General features: G+C 36.8%; 1 protein-coding gene across 2 annotated transcripts in view; it reads right to left on the bottom strand.

The window, feature by feature from the left end:
* COS1 (6,7-dimethyl-8-ribityllumazine synthase / DMRL synthase / lumazine synthase / riboflavin synthase) overlaps positions 1–24,869 on the bottom strand; it is a 74,611-nt gene that overhangs the window by 14,602 nt on the left and 35,140 nt on the right. Inside the window, exons 6-8 of one of the 2 annotated variants that reach the window (XM_089826655.1) lie at positions 19,173–19,229; positions 18,852–18,898; positions 18,399–18,458 (exon numbers count right to left, since the gene is read on the bottom strand). In XM_089826655.1, coding sequence (XP_089682781.1) covers positions 18,399–18,458; positions 18,852–18,898; positions 19,173–19,229 — 164 coding nt within the window. The remainder of the gene's footprint in view (positions 1–18,398; positions 18,459–18,851; positions 18,899–19,172; positions 19,230–24,869) is intronic. The other variant, XM_089826656.1, reaches the window with a different exon arrangement.

Below are 24,869 nucleotides of genomic sequence, written 5' to 3'. Positions count from 1 at the left end.
CTAACCACAAAAGAAAGGGTCGGCAGTTAAAGGTAGGAGAACTCATAAAATAGAATCACCTCGTGTGGAAACTACATAAGATGAGGACAACCATTGCTGCAGCTAACACAAATCAACTATTATGTCTCTATGTCATGTCAATGATAGCCTCTATTATATGAGGATGGGAAGCCAAGCGTGTCAGTTTTTGCCTTCTTCCTTTGCATCATTGATACCTCTTCTCATTTTATTAATAATGGAAGGACTTAGCAAGGATTAGGTGAATAAACCTTCTTCCAAGTTATCATTTTGGGAATAGTTAAGAAATTGGTCGTAGATTTTTGGTGAATGGTCTACACTAGTAAATATTGTTGCATAGGATAAAACTATCTACTTCACAATTACAAATCTCTTTCTAGTTAGAATGCTAAGTTGGGTACAAGCATTGGCTTTTATGGAAAAAGATAGAACACTAGAGGTTATAGGTAGAGGATGGTGTACCTCTGCCACATAGACTAGTCCTCTCTATCCAACATGCTCCCCAAACATTAAATCATATGATCCAATTGAGACGAGCTTATGCGCTCGAGATTGGTAGTAGTCAAGAAGCATAATGTCATTAGACTACCAATATACCACCAAGATAGCGGATAGATATTGTTGGTTCCATGCAAGTGTGCAAACCTTGCATTGATCTAGGAAATTGGGCGAATTCCGCCAAGAGCATATGTGCTTGGGGCCCATTTGTATGTCGGTGATGGATGTTCTTATTGCTTCGTTGTCTGATGGACTACTAGGAAAGGAGAATTCAAGTGGGCATGGTGAGATAGTTTCCTAACAAACTCATAGTGTGGTATGACGCAACATATTCAAATGTGGTAGACAAAACCTTAGGTGTCTAGTAATTAAGGGCCCGTTTGTTTGCTGGAATTAACCTGAAATAGGGAAACGGGAATAGGAAAATTGGAATAAATCTATTCCAATTTTGGCCCAAAATGAGAATAAATCGAATTCTAAGTATTTTTTGGAATTAGATTTATTCTTGCATTGGACCAAAATTGGAATAGATTTATTCCAATTTTCCTATTCCTGTTTCCCTATTCCAGGTTAATTCCAGCAAACAAACGGGCCCTAAGAGGATAAGAATAGGAGGGGTAGACCAAATCAATCTCTCTCATCATGCCCACAAAATCCGCTTGGAGGAGTGGATAGAGAATAGATCCACTAGGATGGCTCACATTGCACCTCAAGTGCTTCAAAGCTAGCTAAAGAAAAGAACATAGCATGTCCTCACAAAATTTCAAGGTATACTTTCAAGCATGTCTAGTTGTTCATTTTCAGTTCATGAATTAAAATTGTTAATGGTGATAATTTACTTCATTGCTACATGAAATCTTATATATTAGGTTGCAGTGAAAACAAGTTGCATATAGTTTGATTCCGATAGGGTTGCAATCACACATTGGTTGGGATTTTGAGGCTACATTCACTTGGTGACTTCAAGATGAAATTAAAAAGTAAGGAAATGAAATTAGAGTTTGATTGAAAAAAAATTATTCTTAGTGGGGTCACAAATGGGGTTGTCCATTAAGAGAATGGAAAGATTAATTAGACATGACCAAGTGGTGTGGGCACCTAAATGTGTTATCATGCCTCCTGATTTAGGACTGAAATAAAGAAGTTATTAGCCTGACATTACAGTGTTGTTGAATAAGTAAACCAAAGTATTTAGTGACATTTCTCATGGAGTTCCATTGGATATGGGTATTGCACACATAACAGAGCTTGAGGAAGAAGCTAAACCAATCATAACTATTCCTTATAGCCACTCGAAAAGACACAAAGATGAGATTGGTAAGGCAATCAAGCAGCTGTTGGAAATGGGACATATTAGGCCAAGTAAGAGTACTTTTGCATCTTTTGTGGTTTTGGTTAAAAGGATGGGATAATGTGTTATAAATGATATCACAGGCACAATTATCTTTGACTGTAACGTGCACAATAGCCTAGCAGCAGTGGCAAGCTTAGTAGCAACCCAATGAGAGCATAAGGACAACAGATAAGATGTATAGTTGTTTTCACTTTTAACAATTATCTCAAATAGATAAAATGCAGCCACTTGACTATAGGATATATTAGCGTGGGTAAGTGGTAGATCAAAGGACAATATATTACCTTAGGTAAGTGGTAGGTCAAATGACGATGACATAAGATTTAGAATGATCTCAGCCTTGTCTAACAACAAAAGAAAGGGTCGACAGTTAAAGGTAGGGGAACTCATAAAATAGAATCACCTCATGGAAACTACATAACATGAGGACAACCATTGCTGCAGCTAACACAAATCAGCCATTATGTCTCTATGTCATGTCAATGATAGCCTCTATTATATAAGGACAGGAAGCCAAGTGTGTCAGTTTTTACCTTCTCCTTGGCATAATTGATACCTCTTCTCATTTCAATAATAACGGAAGGACTTAGTGTTACATCCCAAAATTTTGACCTAATTAAAATAATTTATAATCATCAAAATGATTAGTTAAAATTATGTTTCTTTGGATCATGTGAAAATAATTAACCGTTTATTTCATGTGAACTTGGTCGTTAACAATTATTGTGTATAAGTGCTTAATGAGAGTGGTAGTTAACCGTTGCTTGTTATATTTACTTGATGATGGTAGTTAACCATTGCATGTTATATTTACTTGATGATAGTAGTTAGCCATTACTTGATTTTATTTACTTGATGATGGTAGTTAGCCGTTGTTATAGTTATCTATGTTATATTCTAATATTGATTTAAATTGGGAGAACTGGTTATTATTGTGGAAATGTTGCACGAGTGGTTGCAAGAGTAGACAAAGTGGAGAAAGCAGTGCTAAACGGGATTTAAAGGAATGAGGCACTACTATAGTCCATTGATCCGATTTGTCAGGTGTAGCCTCTAACCACCTTGGTAAGGACATGCATGAGCTTACTTGAAAACATATAAAAACATTTATATATTATTCATAATCAAATTTCATGTTCAAAACCATTACCTTGTCATCTCTATGATGGCATCTCCATTTTTCTCTTCATATTTATATATATACGCATTTATGTATATAAAGATATGATACCACCATGATAATAATTCACTAGATTGTCTCTATTAGCATATGTATAACTATATACATGTGTATATATGTATATCAAGAGGATATGAGGCTAAATAAATCATAATCCCCCAAATTACACATGTATATAGATATAGGTATCTAGTAGGTATGACCTTGGACATAATATTAGCATGATGGCATCATTGAAAATTTATATATAGAGAGAGCTTTTGTTTTTAATAAACTTTAAAAAGGAGCGTGTTAGTATTTCAAATTATAACTCTTTATGTGAGGAGTCGAATACACTTGGTGCTCCCTGTATCTTTGAATCGATGAATGTAGAAACCGATGTTCTTGTTTTAAACTGCCACCTTGGGCCATGGCTTAAAGCTTAAAACTTCTCTTTAAAAAGGGGACTCGTCTCCTTTTTCATTCATTTTTCTTTCCATACAGCTCCTCCTTACCAGTCAACTTCTTCCACTCGACTTCCATCACAGTGTGGAAATCCAAGCATTGCTATTATCCAAAAATCTTCGTTCAAAACTTCAAACCCTTGTGAGCCTGCCAATCGGGACTACCTAAATAATTTTTGCATTGATCAGGTTATGTAAAAACTTATGCTCTTATCATGTGTGTATTAGGAAAATGATGCAACTATAAGATTTAAATATGCCATTGATTTTTCTCAAGTATATCTGCAATGCAAATCAATTAATAATGTTCAGAACATGACTACCAGACTTTTTTTCTGTTATATTTCAATGTCTATGGCGAACTAATATAGATCGATCAAGCAACGTGTGCATCATATCTTGAACAGTGTTTCTTTCCTTTGCTTTTTATGATACAAATTTCTGATTAAACTTTTGTGAAGTCTTGAGTCTCAAGACGGCTTAATGCCAATAATTAAGTTTCATGTTTGCATTGGCTAAGTGGCAATCAGGAATTGTAAATGGAAGATTTCCACTAGTGATCAAATGCCTAGGACTCACCTCGGTTGGATGGCCATGAAAGGGGTGAAGAGGCTAAGAGGATTCCTGCAAAAGAAAGAACGGAATCAGAACTATCATGATAACTTATGTGCATAAATTTTAAGAAACTTTCAATTATGCTCATGTATTGTCCAATTCATATACCATGTTGTCAAGTCGAGCGGTGGTGATTAGGTAACATTAACCCATCCAAAAACCTTAGCCAAGGTTGTTGAAGGAATGCTTGCCTTCTATATATCACATGATGTCGATGGTGCCAGTTAATCAAGCGTGTCCATCTATTAACTAAGCAGACATTCTAAACACGGGTATTGCTTGGATGGTTGGATTGATAGTGCCCCAAGCCTAACCCTGAGGTAGGGAGGGCCTTTCTTATTAAAAGATTGTGTGGGGATTGATAAGGTCTGTGGTTGGGAAGTTAAGCCTAAGAAAATGCTTATCCTCTCGCCAGAAAGCCAAGGCTTGTTCAACAGCATAAGACACCCCAGCCAAACTATGTGTGTTCCTCTTCATTTCTTTATCATGCATTTTATTTCTCGTATTTGTTAAATGATATTGTATGGATGGAAATGTTGTAGTTCTTTTGTATCATTATGGAAATCGGTTAGTTGGTTAATATGATTGACATCTCATGAAATTGGTATAGAAGTCAGTTAATTTAGTTAATCAATATTCCAGTTACTCTCATATGGAATGGATTTAAAAATGTTACTTCCAGATTATGGTTATATATCTCGCATTTTTAATTCTTTATTTTCATAATATAGTTCCTCTTTTCAAGGTTAGAAAATTTCGTATGTTACATATGGTATCAACCTTTTCAATGTTGGAATTCGCCAAGACATAAAATCAAAAGAGATGATTCTATCCAGGATAACAAAAGGAAAAGATGTTGGAATTCAAAGGGTGCAAATGTCAGATCCCACAAGAAGCAATTTAAAGACTACAAACCCAACAAACCAAAACCAAGAGGGAATGGTAACAAGGATTTCAAAAGTAACCCCAATATCAATAGGAATGGCAAGGGCAATGAGAAGAAGGGGCCACCGTCTGGATGATACAACTGTGGGGTGGACCACTATGCTAACAAATGCCCCAGCAAGACAAACACCAACCAACCACCTTGACCACCTCTACAACCACAACAGAAAGTTTACCAACAATGGATTCACGCCACACTAGATAATCGGCAGGTAGAACAATAGATAGGTCCAATTGAAACTCCGAGTAAGATCTACGGAAACCCTAATTCTATATTAATTGATATTGGAGCCTCAAAATGTTTTATATCTCCTAAGTTATTAAGTAGATTTCCAAAGAGATCTAGTGTCATGGAAAAACCATGGATGGTCTTGTATGCAAACCGGTCAAGAGCTAAGATAAAGCAATGTCTGTTTGAGGCTCAAGTTGACTTTCCAAAATTTTCTACAGAGCTAAATCTGTATGTAGCACCTTTGGGTCTTACGACATAATCATAGGCATAAATTGGCTTAGTGAACACAAGGCCAAGGTTCAGTGTCTTGCCTAAACCGTAGAATGTTTGGATGATCAAGGTAATCATGTAAGTATTAAGGGAGTTCTGCATGAAATCGAACCTTGTCAAATATCTGCCATGCAACTCAAGAAATGCAGAAGGAAGGGATGTGAGATTTTTGCAATTAAAATTGAAGATTTAGAGGGGTGGAAGTAGAATGGAAGATGGAGAGATAGTGGAAGAACCAAAAAGAACAATTGTTGGCAAGTACCCATATCTCAAGAAATTTCAAAATGTGTTTCCGGAGGAACTTCCCGAACTACCTCCATCCAAAGCTTTTGATTTTACAATAGATTTAGTACCTAGAGCGGAACCCATATCTCGAGCTCCTTATTGGAAGACCACCACTGAATTGATGGAACTACAATTGCAATTACAAGATATGTTAGATAAGAAACTTTTATTAGGCCCAGTGTTTTCACCTTGGGGAGCCCCGATGTTGTTCGCCAAGAAGGACAGAACTATGAGATTGTGCATTGACTACGAGACGCTCAATAAGCTCACCATCAAGAACTGATACCCACTCCCTAGAATTGACGAACTTTTTGACCAAATGAAGGGCATTACAGTATTTTCAAAGATTGACTTAAGATCAGGATACCACTAGCTCCGCATCAAGGATGAGGACATCCACAAGCCTACGTTCAAAACTAGATACGAACATTATGAGTTCACAGTATTATCCTTTGGCTTAACTAATGCACCGACAACCTTCATGAATCTGATGAATAGTATCTTTGAAGACTAGTTAGATAGATTTATATTGGTCTTCATAGATGATACCCTAATCTATTCAAAAAATGAAAAGGAGCATCAAGAGCAACTAGAAAAAGTCCTACAAAGACTAAGAGAACATAAGCTATACGGGAAGTTGTATAAATGTGCTTTTTATCAAGAAGAGATCTAGTATCTAGGACGAATAGTTGTAGATCCTTCAAAAATCAAGCCAATTAAGGAAGGGCCTATACCTAAGAATGTGACAGAGGTTAGAAGCTTCATGGGGTTGGCAAGATTCTATAGGGTATTTGTTAGTCTCAAGGATAGCTTACCCAATCACTTCACTTCAGAAAAAGGGGAAGAAATGAAAGATGTCAGTCAGCTTTTGAGTAACTAAAGGAAAAATTAACTATTGCACCTATACTAAAAGTACCTAACCCTCAAAAGAAATTTGTAGTTATAACTAATGCATCCGAGGAAAGATTAAGAGGTGTGCTAATGCAAGAAGAACAAGTGATTGCTTACGAGATAAGAAAGTTAATGAGCTACAAGAAAAACTACGGTCCTCATGATCTGGAACTAGCCTTCATTGTGCATGCCTTCCAAATGTGGAGGCACTATTTAATAGAGAAGCCTTTTGAACTTCGATCCGACCACCATGGCTTAAAATAAATCTTTACTCAACCCAAAATTAACGCCAAGAAGATAAGAATGGTTGGAATTTCTAGCAAATTACAACTTTAACATTAGCTACACTAAAGGTAAAGAGAACAAGGTAGCAGATGCCTTGAGTCGACGAAGGCATGTTTCCACTATGGCCGACATAAATTTTAGATTAAGGGATCAAGTATTAAAACATCTAAAGCAACATGAATTTTATACGGAGGTTAGTCATGCTCTTCTCAGAGACCCACAGGATCCCAAGTATAAAGACTTCAGAATGGAAGAAGATGGATTATCAAGGTATGGTGACAAGATGTACATACCTGAGGTACTAGAAATCCGAAGATTGATTGTAAAAGAATTCCACTCAACTCCTTATTCAGGACATCCTGGAGTGACCAAGATGATGGCAAATATAAAACCACTACATTTTTGGAAGGGGATCAAGGTATGGTGACAAGATGTACATACCCGAGGTACCAGAAATCCGAAGATCGATTATAGAAGAATTCCACTCAACTCCTTATGCAAGACATCCTTGGGTGACCAAGATGATGGCAGATATAAAACCACTACATTTTTGGAAGGGTATGAAAAAGGAAATAACGGATTATGTGGCAGGATGTCTAGAATGCCAAAGAGTCAAGGCAAAAACACCATTATCCAACTGGCCTCCTTTACCCAAACGAAGTACTAGAATGGAAGTGGTAGATAATTTCCATGGGTTTCGTACAAGGACTACCCATGACACGAAGCAAACACAACACCATCCTAGTAGTGGTGGACAAATTGACAAAGCTTGCTCACTTCATACTTGGTAACCTAACCAATGGAGCACCAGAAATCGCTCACAAGTTCATGAAAGAGATCTTCAGACTTCATGGAGTCCCAGAGAAGATTATCTCAAACAGAGATGCCAAGATAACCTCCAAATTTTGGCAAGCATTATTCTTGGCTTTAGGAGCTAAGTTAAATATCAACTCAGCATATCATCCTAAGACTAATGGTCAAACAGAAAGGGTAAACCAAGTTTTCGAAGACCTTCTAAGGGTTTATTGTATGGATCAGCAATATCAATAGGAAATGTATTTACCCTTAGTGGAATTTGCTTACAATAATTCCTATCAATCCACCATTAAGATGGCACCTTTTAAGGCCCTATATGGCTGCAAATGTAGAACCCCAATTAGGTGGAACCATGTTGAGGATAGGATTATTATCGGGCCCAAAATGCTCAGGGAGATGGAGGAACAAGTGGTCCAAATCCGTCAAAGACTGAAGGAAGAAAACAATAGGCAAAAAAGTTATGCAGATGCAAAAAGGAGACCTAGATAATTCTCATTGGGAGAAAAGGTATTATTAAAAGTGAGACCCCAAAAGAGTACCATCATGTTCAACAACAATGCCAAGTTAGCCACGAGGTATGTAGGACCCTTTGAGGTGTTGGAAGTCGTGAACCCAATAGCTTACAAAATTGCACTACCTCTAGCTCTTGCCAGGATGCATGACATCTTTCATGTGTCATACCTTAAGAAATATATCACTCATCATGATCATATAACTGATTGGAACTTATTGCAAGTACAAGACCTGGGGTGGTGGAAATAGAACCACTAAGAATACTCAAGGTAAGTAAGCTCTGCTTATGAAATCGAGACATAATTCAATGGAAGGTCTAGTGGGGCCACTATGCAAAGGGAAATGCTACTTGGGAAGATTACAATGAGATTTTTCATAAATACCCTCATCTTTTTTCCAAGACCGGAGCCTGATCTTTCCTATTGTTTTTTCTCTCTATGATTGCAATAAAAACCTAGATTAGATACTACTTCTAAATTTTGTGTGTATTTTCATCGAAGACGATGAAACATAAGGGGGAGGGTATGTTACATTCCAAAATTTTAACCTGATTAAAATAATTTATAATCATCAAAATGATTAGTTAAAATTATTGTTTCTTTGGATCATGTGAAAAGTAAAGTTATAATAAACTGTTTATTTCATGTGAACTTGGTCGCTAACAATTATTTTGTATAAGTGCTTAATGAGAGTGGTAGTTAACCGTTGCTTGTTAGATTTACTTGATGATGGTAGTTAACCATTGCTTGTTATATTTACTTGATGATGGTAGTTAGTCATTACTTGATTTTATTCACTTGATGATGGTAGTTAGCCATTGTTACAGTAATCTGTGTTATATTCAAATATTGATTTAAATTGGGAGAACTGGTTATTATTGTGGAAATGTTGCACAGGTGGTTGCAGAAGCAGACAAAGTGGAGAAACCATTGCTAAACGAGATTTAAAGGAATGGGGCACTAGTCTAGTCTATTGATCTCATTTGTCGGATATGGCCTCTAACTACCTTGGTAAGGACCTAGTGACTTCATAGTAGGGTACATACCTTGGACATGCATGAGCTTACTTAAAAACATATTTCAAAATTTATATTTTTATCCATAATCAAATTTCATGCTTAGAACCATTGCCTTGTCATCTCTACGATGGCATCTCCATTTTTCTCCTCTTCATATATATATATATGATACCACCATGATAATAATTCACTAGATCGTCTCTATTAGCATATATATATAGATCGTCTTTGAATGAGTGAACCAAGAAACCAATGTTCTTGTTTTAAACTATCACCTTGGGTCGCGGCTTAAAGCTTAAGATTTCTCTTTCGCTAAGGGGACTCATCTCCTTTTTCATTCCATTCGACTTTATTTTTCTTTCCATACGGCTCCTTACTAGTCGGTTTCTTCTTCCACTCGGCTTCTGTCACAATGTGGAAATCCAAGCATTGTTATTATTCGGAAGACTCTGTTCAGACCCTTGTGAGCCTGCCAATCGGGACTACCTAAATAGTATTTCCATTGATCAGGTTACGTAAATACTTTTGCTCTTATCATGTGTGTATTAGAAAACCAATGCAAGTATTGGATTTAAATATGTCATTGATTTTTCTCAAGTATATCTTCAATGCAAATCGATTAATAATGTTCAGAACATGACTGCCAAACTTCTTGTTTTTTTATATTTCAATGTCTATGGCGAACTAATATATATCAATCAAGCAACATGTGCATCATATCTTGAACAATGTTTCATTACTTTACTTCTAATAATACAAATTTGAAATTTCTAATTAAACTTTTGTGAAGTCTTGAGTCTCGAGACGGCTTAACACCAGTAATTAAGTTTCATCTCTGCATCAGCTGAGTAGCAGCCATGAATTGTAAATGGAAGATTTCTATTAATGATCAAATGCCTAGGACTCATCTCGGCTGGATGGCCATGAAAGGGGTGAAGAGGCTAAGAGGATTCCTACAAAAGGAAGAACAGAATGAGAACAATCATGATAACTTATATGCATAAACATTAAGAAACTTTCAAGTAAGCTCATGTATTGTCCAATTCATATACCCTATTGTCAAGTCGAGCGATGGTGATCGAGTAATATTAACCCATCCAAAAACCTTGACCAAGGTCGTCAAAGGCATGCTTGCCTTCTATAGATCACATGATGTCGGTGGCACCACTTAATCAAACATGCTCGTCTATTAACTATGCGGACATTCTAAACACCGGTATTGCTCTAATGGGAAGACTGCTACTATCCCAAGCCTAACCCCGAGGTAAGGAGGGCCTTTCTTGTTAAAAGATTGTGTGGGGATTGATAAGGTCCGTGGTTGGGAGGTTGAGCCTAAGCAAATGCTTCTCCTCTTGCCAAAAAGCTGAGGCTTGCTCAACAACATAAGACACCCCAGCCCAACTATGTATGTTCCTCTTCAATTCTTTATCATGCATTTTATTTCTCGTATTTGTTAAATAATATTGTATGGGTGGAAATGTTGTAGTTTTTTGTATCAATATGGAAATCAATTAGTTGGTTAATATGATTGACATCTCATGAAATTGGTATAGAAATCAGTTAATTTGGTTAATCAATATTCCAGTTACTCACATATGAAATGGATTTAAAAATGTTACTTCCGTATTATGGTTATATATCTCGCATTTCTAATTCTTTATTTTCATAATACAATTCCTCTTTTCAATGTTAGGAAATTTCATATGTTTTAGCAAGGATTAGGTGAATAAACCTTCTTCCAAGTTACCATTTTGGGAATAGTTAAGCAATTGGTCTGAGATTTTTGGTGAAGTGTCTACACTAGTAAATTTTGTTGCTTAGTCTAAAACTATCTACTTCCCAATTAGGAATCTCTTTCTAGTTAAAGTGTTGAGTTGGGTACAAGCATTGGCTTTTAAGACGAAGGATAAAGTTAGAACCTTAGAGGTTATAGGTGGAGGATGGTGTACCTCTGGCACATAGACTAGTCCTCCCTAACCGAGGTAATTGTCAAACTTTAAATCGTATGACCCACTTGAGACAAGCTTATCCGCTCGAGATTGGCAGTAGTCAAGGATCATACTATGTCAATAGACTACCAACTATATCCCCGAGACAGCGGATAGATATCATTGGTTGCATGCAAGTGTGCAAACCTTGCATTGATCTAGGGAATTGGGTGAATTCTGCCAAGAGCATATGCGCCTGGGGCCCATCTGTATGTTGGCGATGGATGTTCTTATTGCTTAGTTGTCTGATGGATTGCTAGGAAAGGAGAATTCTAGTAGGGATGGTTAGAAGTATCCTAACAAACTCAGTGTGGTATGACGCAACTTTAGTTGTTTGGTATTTAAGAGGATAACAATAGGAGGGGTAGACCAAATCAATTTCTCTCATGATGGCCCACAAAATTCACTTGAAGGATTGGATAGAGAATAGATCCACTAGAATGGCTCACACTGAACCTCAAGCGCTTCAGAGCTAACTAAAGACAAGAATATTGGATGTCCTCACAAAATTTCAAGGTATGCTTTCAAGCATGGCTAGTTGTTCATTTTCAGTTCATGAATTAAAATTTTAACGGTGATAATTTAATTCATTGCTACCTTGTGTTTATGCTACACGAATTCTTATATATCAGGTTGCAATGAAAAAAAGTTGCATATAGTTTAATTCTGATTGCATTGTCATCAAACATTGCTTGGGATTTTGTGGCCACATTCACATGGTGAGTTCAAGATGAACTTAAAAACAGGAAATGAGATTCGAGGTTGATTGAAAAAAATTCTTCTTAGTGGGATGACAGATGGGGGTGCAAAGGTATTGTCCTTTAACACGATGGAAAGATTAATGATAAATGATCAAGTGGTGTGGGTAGCTAAATGTGTTATCATGCTTACTGATTTAGGACTGAAATAAAGAAGTTATTAGCCTGACATTAGGGTGTTGATAAATAAGTAAAGCAAAGTATTTAGTAACATTTCTTGGAGAGGGGCATTGCACACATAACAGAGCTTGAGGAAGGAGCTAAACCGGTCATAACTACTTCTTGTAGGCACTTAAAAAGACACAAAGATGGGATTGAGAAGGCAATCAAGCAGCTGTTGGAAATGGGACATATTAGGCCAAGTAAGAGTACAATTGTATCTTCAGTGGTTTTGATTAAAAAGGATGGGACAATGTGGATGTGCATTGATTACAGAGCATTGAACAGGAAAACAGTAAACAACTGATATCACGGGCACAACTATCATTGAATGTAATGTGCACAATACCCTTGCAGCAGTGGCAAGATTTGTAGCAGCCCAATGATAGCATAAGGACAACAGATAGGATGTTTTCACTTGTAACAATTATCTCAAATAGATAAAATGCAGCCACTTGACTATTGGATATATTACCTTGGGTAAGTAGTAGAGCAAAGGGCAATATATCAGGTAAGTGGTAGGTCAAAGGACAATGATATAAGATTTAGAATGATCTCAGCGTGTCTTACCACAAAAGAAAGGGTCAGCAGTTAAAGGTAGGGGGACTCATAAAATAGAATCACCTCCTGTAAAAACTACGTAGCATGAGGGCAACCATTGCTGCAGCTAACACAAATCAGCTATCATGTCTCTATGTCATGTCAATGATAGCCTCTATTATATGAGGACGGGAAGCCAAGTGTGTCAATTTTTCCCTTCTTCCTTGGCATGATTGATACCTCTTCTCATTTCGTTAATAACTGAAGGACATAGCAAGGACTAGGTGATTAAACCTTCTTCCATGTTAGCAATTTGGGAACAGTTAAGGAATTAGTCTTAGATTTTTGGTGAAGTGTCTACACTAGTAAATTTTGTTGCGTAGTCTAAAACTATCTACTTCCCAATTAGAAATCTCTTTCTAGTTAAAATGTTGGGTTGGGTACAGGCGTTGGCTTTTACTGCAAAGGATAGAGTTAGAACCCTAGAGGTTATAGGTAGAGAATAATGTACCTCTGGCACATAGACTAGTCCTTTCTATCCAAGGTGTTCACCAAACATTAAATCGTATGACCCACTTGAGACGAGTTTACCCGCTCCAGATTAGCAGTAGTCAAGGAGCATAGTATGTCAATTGATTACCAACTATACCCCCAACATAGCAGATAGATATTGTTGGTTGCATGCAAGTATGCAAAACTTGCATTGATCTAGGAAAAATTGGGCGAGTTTTGCGATGAGCATACATGCCTAGGCCGATTTGTATGTCGGCGATGGATGTTCTTATTGCTTGGTTGTCTGATGGACTACTAGGAAAGGAGAATTCGAGAGGGGATGGTTAGATAGTATGCTACCAAACTCATAGTGTGGCATGATACAACTTATTCAAATGTAGTATACAAAACCTTAGGTGTCTAAGAATTAAGCGGATAACAATAGGAGGGGTAGATTGAATCAATCTCTCTCATCATGGCCCACAAAATCCACTTGAAGGAGTGGATAGAGAATATATCCACTAGGATGGCTCACATTGCACCTCAAGCGCTTCAGAGCTAGCTAAAGGCAAAAGCATTGCATGTCCTCACAAAATTTCAAGGTATGCTTTCAGGCATAGCTAGTTGTTCATTTTCAGTTCATGAATTAAAATTGTTAATGGTGATAAATTAATTCATTGCTACCCTGGGTTTATGCTACATGAATTCTTCTATATTAGGTTGCAATGAAAAAAAGTTGCATGTAGTTTGATTCTAATTGGGTTGTCATCACACATTGCTTGGGATTTTGTGGCTACATTCACTTGGTGAGTTCAAGATGAACTTAAAAAATAAGGCAATGAAATTTGAAGTTGATTGAAAAAAAATTCTTCTTAATGGGATGACAGATGGGGGTGCAAAGGTATTGTCCTGTAAGAGGATGGAAAGATTAATGAGACATGATGTTATATCCCAAATTTTGCCCTAATTTTTAATTTGATCATAATTGTTGGTTCAACGAATTATTTCTTTTCCTGATCATGCGAAACAAGTTAGTTAATTATATACGTTGTATCAACTGTTAACAGACTATTTCTTTTTCTTGATCGTGTGAAACTAGTTAATAATATACGTTGTACCAACTAATAACAAATTATTTCTTTCATGATCATGTGAAATGAGTTAGTTATTATAGACATTGATAAAAATAATCAAGCAACCTATAATTGTCAATTGTTTGATTGGAATTAACGATCAATATATTTTTGAATTAATGTCTTAGCGAGAATGTTTTGCTTGGGTGATTGCAGGAAGAAGACTGAAGAGAGGGGAAGCATTGCTAAATGGGATCATCGAAAGGGGATGATCAATTGGTCCAGTCATTAGGATCGACAAGTATGACCTAAGACTACCTTGTAAAGGATACGAAGACTTGACCACAGATTGCATCATAGGACCACATGAGCTTAATAGAAAGCAATATAATAAAACTTAATATAAATTAAAAATATAAAATTCATACCTTTAAAGATTTATTATTGAAATCTCTTATTTAATCATTATTATACCCTTAAAAATACGAACATATATATATATAAAAATGAAGTGACACCAATAAATTATAACTTTATAATCTAATGATGTCATTTCACCAATCTATATACATGAACGTATATAAGAGTGCATAATAATAATAAAATAAAAATTAAAACTCTTCAACTCCTTATTCTTTTTCCCTCTTTATTTCTCTCTTCTATATTTCAAATTTGGATGGATTTGAATGGCCTTCTTCATAACAGAAAGTAGCCAAAGAGCCAAGGTCGGCCAATTAATAGCATATCATGGATCATATTTGACACAACCTTTCTTCATACTGCGTTATCTTTTTCCTTACATCTGCCCGAAGCTAAGCAAGCCGAGTTAGTCTCAGCTCGACACCGAAATTCACATCATACCATTTCGAATTGAATCCCTTATTTCTCTTCATCATCCGTCAACCAGCTCAGAGCAAGGAAGCCGTGGTAGTTCATTTAATCCAACCGCAAGGGGGAGGATTACCTTGCTACAAGTCATGCTAAGTTCATTTCGTTATTGCCTGCTCTGTCTCTTTTCCTCTTTACTCAATGTTACACCAAGTCTAAGTTCTGTTATTGTTCATCTATCCTTGCTAATTTTATTATTGTTGTCGGATCAGAATACTGGGCTGAATGTATTAAGACATAGTTTCCTTAGTCGAAGCTTTACAAGAAACTGATATCATGTCGCTTATTATCAATAATCAAGAGACTATCCTAGTTATATGGAGGATGGAAAACTGTAATAAAATCCATGAGATAAAGATCTTGTCGGTAATATTACATTTCTTTTCATATATTTAGTAGAAGTGTGAATGATTTCATAATGATCAAGCACTGAGGAATTCACCGGCAAAGACAACATCAATGGTGAAGAGGTGTAAATCAAGATAGAGCAGATATAATCTCTCATGCACCTAGGATTCATCGGCATGGAAGCCATAAATGGTGAAGAGGTGAAAATAACCTGCAAAAAATCAAGATTGAAATCAGATACTAAGTAACAAACACATATAATAGCTCATGCATGTCCTAATGATGAAACCTATTGTCAAGTTGAGTGGTGGAGATCAAGTTTACAAATCCAATTTGAAATCCTTGGCCAAGGTAGATATAGGCAGATGTGCCAATCATGAGATCTTTTTTGTTTGTCCAGAAGCTTCAGTTATTTATGAATAACTGATGGGACCCTCAAACCACTAGGTAACTTGGATGGTTGGACTTAAGAACATCCCAAGCCCAATCCCAAGGTAGGGAGGGCCGTTCTATTAAGTTAGGATGTGTGGGGATAAGTATGGTCCACGGTTGGGAGGTTAAGCCTATGTCAATGCTTCTCCTCTCACCAATGCTGAGGCTTGAACAACATGACAAAGGGATTTCTCCATTAATTTTGTATGTTCTTTGCACCTACCTTTAGATTCCTAAAAGATTAAATAGATAGTTGTTACTATACTTTCAGCTGAACATGTTATCAGTTACATCAAAGATAATAGTTGATAGTTGTACTTTACTTCAGCTGAACATGTTATCAGTTAGAATGATTAAAAATGATAGCAGCATATTCATTTATTTAATTTCATTAGATGATTATAATTTGTAAACTAAATAGGAAGCAGTTACTACCTTCTAGCTAAAATAGTTAAAGGAAGTCTTTTTTATGTGAAATGGAATTAGTTATTAGATCATTGGGAGTTTTAAATTTGTTAGGAAAATTCATTTGTTACACATGATCAAGTGGTATGGGCAGCTAGATGTATTATCATGCCTACTGATTTAGGACAGTAAAAGATAAGTTATTAGCCAGATATTACTGTGTTGTTGGATAAGTATAGAAAACTATTTAGTGACATTACTCATGGAGTTTCACCAGATAGGTGTATTGCGCACATAATAGAGCTTGAGGAAGGAGCTAAACCGGTCATATCTACTCCTTATATGCACACGAAAAGACACAAAGATGAGATTGAAAAGGCAATCAAGGAGCTGTTGGAAATGGGATATATTAGGCCAAGTAAGAGTACTTTGGCATCCTCAGTGGTTCTGGTTCAAAAGATGGATGGGACAATGTGGATGTGCGTTGATTACAGAGCATTGAACACAAAAACAATAAAAAACTGATATCACGAGCAAAATAATCTTTCAATCTCACATGCACAATACACCAAGAGCACTGGAAAGATTTTTAGCAACCCAATGATAGCATAAGGATGACAGATAAGAAGTATAGCTGTTTTCCCTTGTAACAATTATCTCAAAATAGATAAAATGCAGCCACTTGACTATTGGATATATTACCTTGGGTAAGTGGTAGGTCAAGGACAATGACATAAGATTCAGAATGATCTTAGCCTTGTCTAACCACAAAAGAAAGGGACAGCAGTTAAAGGTAGGGGAACTCATAAAATAGAATCACCTCATGTGGAAACTGCGTAACATGAGGACAACCATTGCTGCAGCTAACACAAATCAGCTATTATGTCTCGCTGTCATGTTAATGATAGCCTCTATTATATGAGGATGGGAAGCCACGTATGTCAATTTTTACCTTCTTCCTTGGTATGATTTGTAAGTCGATGTTGTAACTCCTCTCATATCTATTTAAGAGATGCTCCTCTCATTCTTCTACACAACACACTGATGCTATTGTAAATGAGCTACTTGCTCTCTTTCAAAAGCTTTACCACATTCATAATAATTCACAGGGGGATTTTCTTTGCTTTTCCCCTTTCAAAATTCCTTCTCCTTGTTTTGTCTTTTGCTGATTTATCCAAGTTCATGCTATTCTCATAGCAACATTTTTCTTCATCATCTAAGTCTCTTGGGTTTTGTTATTTCCTTGCTCTTGTATTTCTCCTTTCAAACCTCCTCATGTTTCCAAATGTGGTCCTCTACAAATCTGATATCCAATAAGCTCTACAAATCTAAAAATCTAAACTACAATATGCCTAGATGTAACCTCCAATAAAGTCACTAGAGTATTCTACATATTGTATCTCTCAACAACACGGAGAATGTTGCTTGCTCTGACAGAATCTTCACGATAATAAGCTGCAATATTCCAAAGCACCTACCAAAAAAATTGCCTATTCTTTGCTGTTGTTGCATGCAGTCTTAGAAATGATATGCACACTTTAGCACTACTGCACATACTCCAACGATGCAACACATTCTTTAGTACTACTACGCATATTCCAACAATATACCACAAAGTCCAACTCTTGCCACATTTTACCACTGAGACTTCCAAAATTGCTCGATAATCTACAATCAAACTCTTACATAAAGGATACTCTCAGTCCCAATTTTCTTCTCATTCGAGACATCTCAATAGGAAAATAGCACACCAAAAAAGTTCCAATATTTAGAACATTTAATAAGTTTTGAAGGATCAACAAAAAACTACAGAAACAAATGAATAAATAGACTAGGAATTTGAAGAGATAATAATCTGTATTTTACAAACAGGCTTTACAAAAATTATTTTCTATTTAGAGTTAAACAAATTTGAACTTCCATCTACGTCCAAACAATTCACTACACCTTACCGCAGTTACAGCAGCTTCCCCGCCTTTGTTTCCAGCTTTGCCACCAGCTCTGTCCATGGCCTACAAAAATCCATAAAGAGTTTAAAAACAGATAGTGTCCCCCCCCCCTACAATGCAACAATGGACATGAACCAAATGAAAGAGCCAAAAATTAGATAAGTTTGTTGAAGAAAATAACTAGATAATCAATAGGACCTCCAAACTTCAAAATATGTATTATAGCTTGTTACCCATGAAAGACATAAATAGTACTAATTTTCTCCTGACATATATGCATTTTCAAATTTTATATCAGATGTAAAGTTCCATTCAAAACAAATATTAAAGAATAATTTTGAGCATGCCCTCTTGAGTGCCCACTGGAGCACACACAATTGTCCAAAGTTCTCTATCAGAATCAATTATTTGATCATGCTGAAGGTCTGGTGTAGCAAAATCAGAGGGAACCATTACCTGTTCCATTGTATCGCAGGTTAGGACACCAAATATGCATGGTACACCTACAATAGTAACAAAGAGTCAACAACAGTACCCAATCTCTCCAGTTACATGCAAAGCTCACTATTCAACTCATAAATTAGCACTCCTTTTGTATAATCTGCTTATAAAATTAAAATTTGATTAGTCATGGAATGAATAAATACCAATCCAAACAAAATTTACATATAATATTCACCAAATAGTCTTTCCATATAGTTCTCCACAAAAAAAAATTATTGAATGATCGAGATTTAAACTCAAGCCCTCCCAGATGGAAAGCTCTCAGCAGCTTACCGCTACGCTGTGGCGTCATATAATATTCGCCAAATGAGGATCTTTCCATATGGTGCCCTACAGAAAATAATTAGTAGGAATACATCTGGCTTTAGAAAAAATCGCCATACTTGCTCGAAAGACTTGCAAATGTAAATAGCTTGACAAACTATTCATTCAATGAAGAGCAAATAACAATTCTCATTAAAACTGAAAATATTACTTTGTCGTTACTAACATGACATGAATCAAGGATGAATTGACACATAAGATTGCTTTTCAATTCAATTTAGGAAATGGTTAATAAAAAGCAAAATCAGCCTAACAGAATAGAGTTTTGGAACCCCTGAGAACTTCCAATGGTCCAAAAAATGACAAAATGCACAAAAAAGTTGCAAATGGAAGTAGCTTAACCAAACTGTCATGCCCCCCTTGATAGGAACCCTAATGCCCTCTTCTAAAATAAAGACTTAATAATAAATAAATAAATGAATGATATAATAATAATATAAATAACAAGAGCAACTTGAATATGCACCGGACATAAAAATGCTTCCTGTGCAAACTGGACAGTTTTGGCACAGCAAATTGGAGTTTGGAAGGGTGGAGAGGAGGAGACGACATCATTCTTTGGCATGCTAATGATTTGGGCAATTAGAAGTTTGGAAAATCATTGCAGGAGGTGTAACACAGTGCATTCTGGCTGAGAACAAAAACTCTGCAGTCGACAATATTGGGACATAGCCCCCAAATTTGATTAAAGGAACTCAAACACAGATTCAGGAAAAAAGACCAGGTTACGCACAATTGGTAGTAAGAAATTGCAGGTGGACAAAAATTCAAGCAGTGAAAATGCATTTCTGGGACCAGTCAACACTGTCAGAGCAGGAGTATTTTTTCAGCAAAACAAAATATGCGCTTTCCTGCTGTCCTTATTCATTTCATTCTGCAATCTCAATTCTGCCCATTTCATCTGTTGATGACCAGACACAAGAAGAATGGATCAAAGTAAGATCAAAGAAATTTAGGGCTACAGGAAGGTCTAAGCCAAGGGGATTAGATCATTCTGGATCGGGGTTTCATCTTTCCCCCCAAATCTAATTTTAGGGCTCATCGCTTCAATCATGGCAAAATGGATTCTCTGCATTGCATTAGAGAAAATAATCCCTTCCTTCCACTCCAGCATAATCACTCTCCATCTAAATTTCAGGCTATTAAAACCAGGGAAGCCGTAATAAGAAAAGCGATATTAACCCCATCATCTCAAATTCTGCGATCGCTAAGGAGCGAAGCCTTCAAGAGTAGAGTGAGAGTTCAAACGAGAAACCCCTAAAAACCCAACTCAATTGCCTTCAGATTCGATTTTGGAGAAACATGCCCCGGAATTTAGTGATGAAATCATAACCTTCATTCAACAACAATGCAAAAAATTCAGTCTCTTTGTGAGATGGCCCAAAATAGGATCGAACATAAAAGAAATCGCGCAAGGGCTTAATCAATCTATGGTAACAAAATAGGCTTCGCAATTTTAGATCAGGATTGTTTGTATATTGATTGTTGTAATGCAAATTTAAAAAAACAATTTTTATTAGAAAATGCATTATCTTTCAAAGCAAAACCCTTCAAGGTTCTAGAGTGGCAATCCTGCTTCAATCCAAACAATTTTCAATCCTTCTGTATAGATAGACCAGTCCTGCTCCCCAATATTCTGATAGAAATCCTGAATAAAGATACCCTTAAATTAAGAGGCAATAAAATAGGAAAATTTGTGGCTTATAAGGAGGGCGATTTCCTGTAATCTAGCCCAGTAATTGTAGTGAATATGCACATCAACATCAGAACTCTCCAAAACCTTGAAATTAAGATTAAAGGTCAAACATAATGAACCTAAGTTCTTCAGAGGAAATCTTAAGGAATGGGTGGCTCCGAATAAACCCGGGAAAACCCCAGTTCCAAATCTTCCAATTTCTGATCTGAATATCAAAGTTATCCTAGATAAGGGGAATGGGGGTTTCTCCTTAGCATACAGTTCAGAAATAGGGTTTTTAGAAGAGGGGGAGATCAGGGAAGATGCCGATAAAACTCCGTGGGAACAGGACAAGGTCATAATTTCTGAGGATCAGAGGGATTCCCCTAACCAGAACAAACTTTCCCCTGCAACTTAGGAGAAATGTCTGGAGTTGGAGGGCTTCAATCCCAATTTGGCTTCAAGGAAAGCAATCAGGGTAGAGGCCTCTGACAGGCCTAGATCTGCAAATGTTTCTTTGGAAACCAGGAATCAGGCTGTTCTGGAAAGGGCGTCAAACAAGCTGGAGTTTAGGCTTGTCGAAGACAATAGGGATGAACTCCAAAAAGTCGAAGAAGTTAACATCATTTCAGAATACCTAAGTGATATGGTTGTAAATGATTTAATGGATAAATTCGTGGGGGAAATCTGCAATGAAGAAGAGCTTAAGAGACAAAAGGAACTCCTTATTGGAAACATAGCTAGTGCAGACAACCGTAGAAGATTAGAAGTGGTTGACGAACTTATGTACGATCTGGAATCATTAGAACAAGTGTAGCAAGAGACCCTAGGGATAGCTCCAAAGCTTGCTCCTGACTGTACAAAAACCTCCAAACAAAAGCGGCAAGAAATCTCTTTAAGCAGGGAAGGGTAAGTACCTTCCCACTTCATCATGAATATCCTTAAATGGAATGTTCGGAGCCTCAATGCGCCTAACAAGCAACAGCTCTTAAAGCGCTGCGTTTCTAAGTTAAAAGCAGATATTATTCTTATCCAGGAAACTAAAATGAGCTCTTCTGAGATGCAAGGCTTGAGGAAGAAACTTGGATTTTGGGAGATTTGGGACTCTCCTGCCTTCGCAGCTTCTGGAAGCTTGCTTATTCTATGGGATCCAAGATACATTTCTTTCTACAAATTGGAAAGTCATCAAAACTGGATGTGGGGCATAGTTAAATATAACAGCCTGAAACTAACATTCAGAATTCTTAATGTGTATGGACCCATCCATAGCAGTGATAAGTCCAGGGTCTGGAAGGAAATAGAAGATAATTTCTCCACTCAGCGTAAGGACCTTATGGTGATAGGATTAGAAGGAATGGTTTCCTTACAATTGCTACAGCGAAGGATGCATTTACTTGGAACAGTCATACGAAAGGCTTTAGCAACATAGCTGAAAAATTGGACAGGTTCTTCACTTACGACAGCCTATATGACTCCTCGTTTACTTTGGAATAAGAGATACTAACAATCTCAGGATCAAACCATTTCTCCAAGAGAACTGAAATTTGTAGTAGATGTGAAACCAAACAATTGCCTTTTCAATTTTGAACAAATGTAGCTTAAGGACAAAAACAGCCTTGGTGGAAAGAAACGAAGGTTTCTGGCTCTAAACTATTCATAGTTGTCAATAAACTAAAGGTTATAAAACAAAAGTTAAAAGAATGGAATACGACAAGGTTCGGTACCATTTTCAAGTTAAAAGGCTCCTTGAAAGACAAATTGAAAGAGGTAAACAGAAAAGTAATGGAAAAATGAATGGATGAACCTTTATATATGGACGAGAAGCACCTTCTTCAAGACTATGAGGAGATCCCGGCTAAAGAAGAAATATTTTGGAGACAAAAATTGAGGGGACATGGTTAGAGGAGAGGGATAAGAACACAAATTTCTTTCACAATAGCACAAAGCAAAGAAGAATTAACAGAATAACACCTGTTAAGGACAGCAATGGGGTAATTAGAGATGATCATAACCTTATAGAGTCTTAGCTTCGCTACTTCCAAAACATATTCAATAACTAGGAAGGCTCTTATTTAGGGGAGCAAGCAAGGGTGGTTAAAGATATTCCCAAATTAATTTCCAGAGAACAGAATAAGTTGTTACTGGAAAAATTCACTAAACAAGAAGTACAAGAAGCCCTAAAAAGTATGAAACCAGATAAGGCCCCTTGATCCAAACAGGTTTCCAGCCTGTTTCTTCTAGAAATGTTGGGATTTCATGGGCTCAAAAATAACAGAGGCAATGGAAGGGGTTAGAAATTCAGGTAATCTCCTCAGGGAAATAAATAACACCTTCATAGCCCTGATTCCCAAGAAGGAAAAAGTGGAAAGTTTTGATGACTTCAGACCTATTGCGCTTGGCAAAACCCTTTATAAACTGCTCACCAAAACTCTTTCAAATAGATTGCAAAAATTATTACAATCCCTTATCAGTGAAGATCAAACTAGGTTTGTTCCTGGAAGATCGTTTTATGATGGATTAATAATAGAATAGGAGGCCATAAATTCTGTAAAAACAAACTCTATCCCCAACATGATTATCACACTAAATATAAAGAACGCTTATGGCAAAGTGGAATGGAGATTTTTATGCAAACATCTTGAAGCCTTTGGATTTGCTAAACAATTGATTAACTTGATTTTTGAATGCATTGCCAGTCCCAAGATGTCATTGTCACCAGATCGCCTATTGGTTACTTCAAGGATCTCTAGGGGGCTAAGACATCTCCCCTTTCTTATTTATCCTTATTAAATCTTAGGTAGGACGATAAATAAATCATGCGAGGAAGGAAGGCTTAAGGGCATTTGTGCTACCAATGACCTAGAACACCGAAAGCATCAAGAATGTGTCGATGATACCATGTTATATGGCCAAACCTCTATTGAAGAAGCTAAAGCATTCCCAATCAATGCTCAGCCTTTACACAAAGGCATCTGGACAAGCAATCAACCCCAAAAAATCAGAAATATTTTTCTTCAATACTGTACCAGAAGTAGAAAATCAAATTTGTCATATTCTCAAATTCAAAAAAGGATGCCTACCCTGTAAATACTTATGTTTACCTTTTACACAAGAAGTAGATCCTCTATGTTGTGGGATCTTACCATTGAAAAGATCAAAAGGAAAATAGAATCATGGAAAGGGAAATGGCTCTCTATGGCTGGTAGAGCAACTAAGGTTTAGTCTGTTCTCCTAGTCCAACCTATTTACTTGTTCTCTTGCATTGACCTCCCCACCAACAAGAGGGAGGAACTAAACAAATGTCTTTGATCATTCTTTTGGTAAGGAATGGGGGATAAAAACAAAATTACATTACTGGCTTGGGATAAAGTGTGTAGGCCACGAGTTGACGGTGGAGTTGGTATCAAAAACATAAAGCCTCGAGGGAAATCCCTAAGAGCCAAATTAGTATGGAGAATGTTTCGTTACTCACACCTTACATGGGTTAAGATCCTTATGAATAAATACATCAGTACCCCTAACCCAATCAATATTTTTAGGGGAAAATCCCCTCCCAAAGGGTTGAGAATTTGGAATTTTCTGTTGGATTGCAGGAGTATTATTATGGATAAACTCACTTCGAATATAGGAAATGGGGAGGATGCCCTTGTTTGGTGAGATTCTTGACAGGACTACGAGGTCCTAGATGCAGTGTGCAATTAGGATCAATCTAAATTTATATTGGAATCTAGGTGGTGTAATAAGGTTAAACACTATGGTAGAAATGGAATAGCTTCGATGACATAGACATTCCCCCCTTGGAAAAGGAATCTCTTTCTAGAATCCTCAAGTCAAGGAAAATCTCTCTCTCTCTACAAACAAAGATAAACTTGTTTGGGACGATGGGAAGTCGAGGGAATACTCTTCCAAGGAAGGCTATGCAATTCTAACTTCCAATCAATTAAGGGCTAAGTCCCTCCTCCCACTAAGGA

Source organism: Cupressus sempervirens, chromosome 4, assembly GCF_028749045.1.
Source record: "Cupressus sempervirens isolate cs-2001-9-10 chromosome 4, ASM2874904v1, whole genome shotgun sequence".
Taxonomy (NCBI): Eukaryota; Viridiplantae; Streptophyta; class Pinopsida; order Cupressales; family Cupressaceae; genus Cupressus; species Cupressus sempervirens.
Note: the sequence above shows the minus strand (reverse complement) of the source record. Positions and strands in the feature narration are given on the sequence as shown.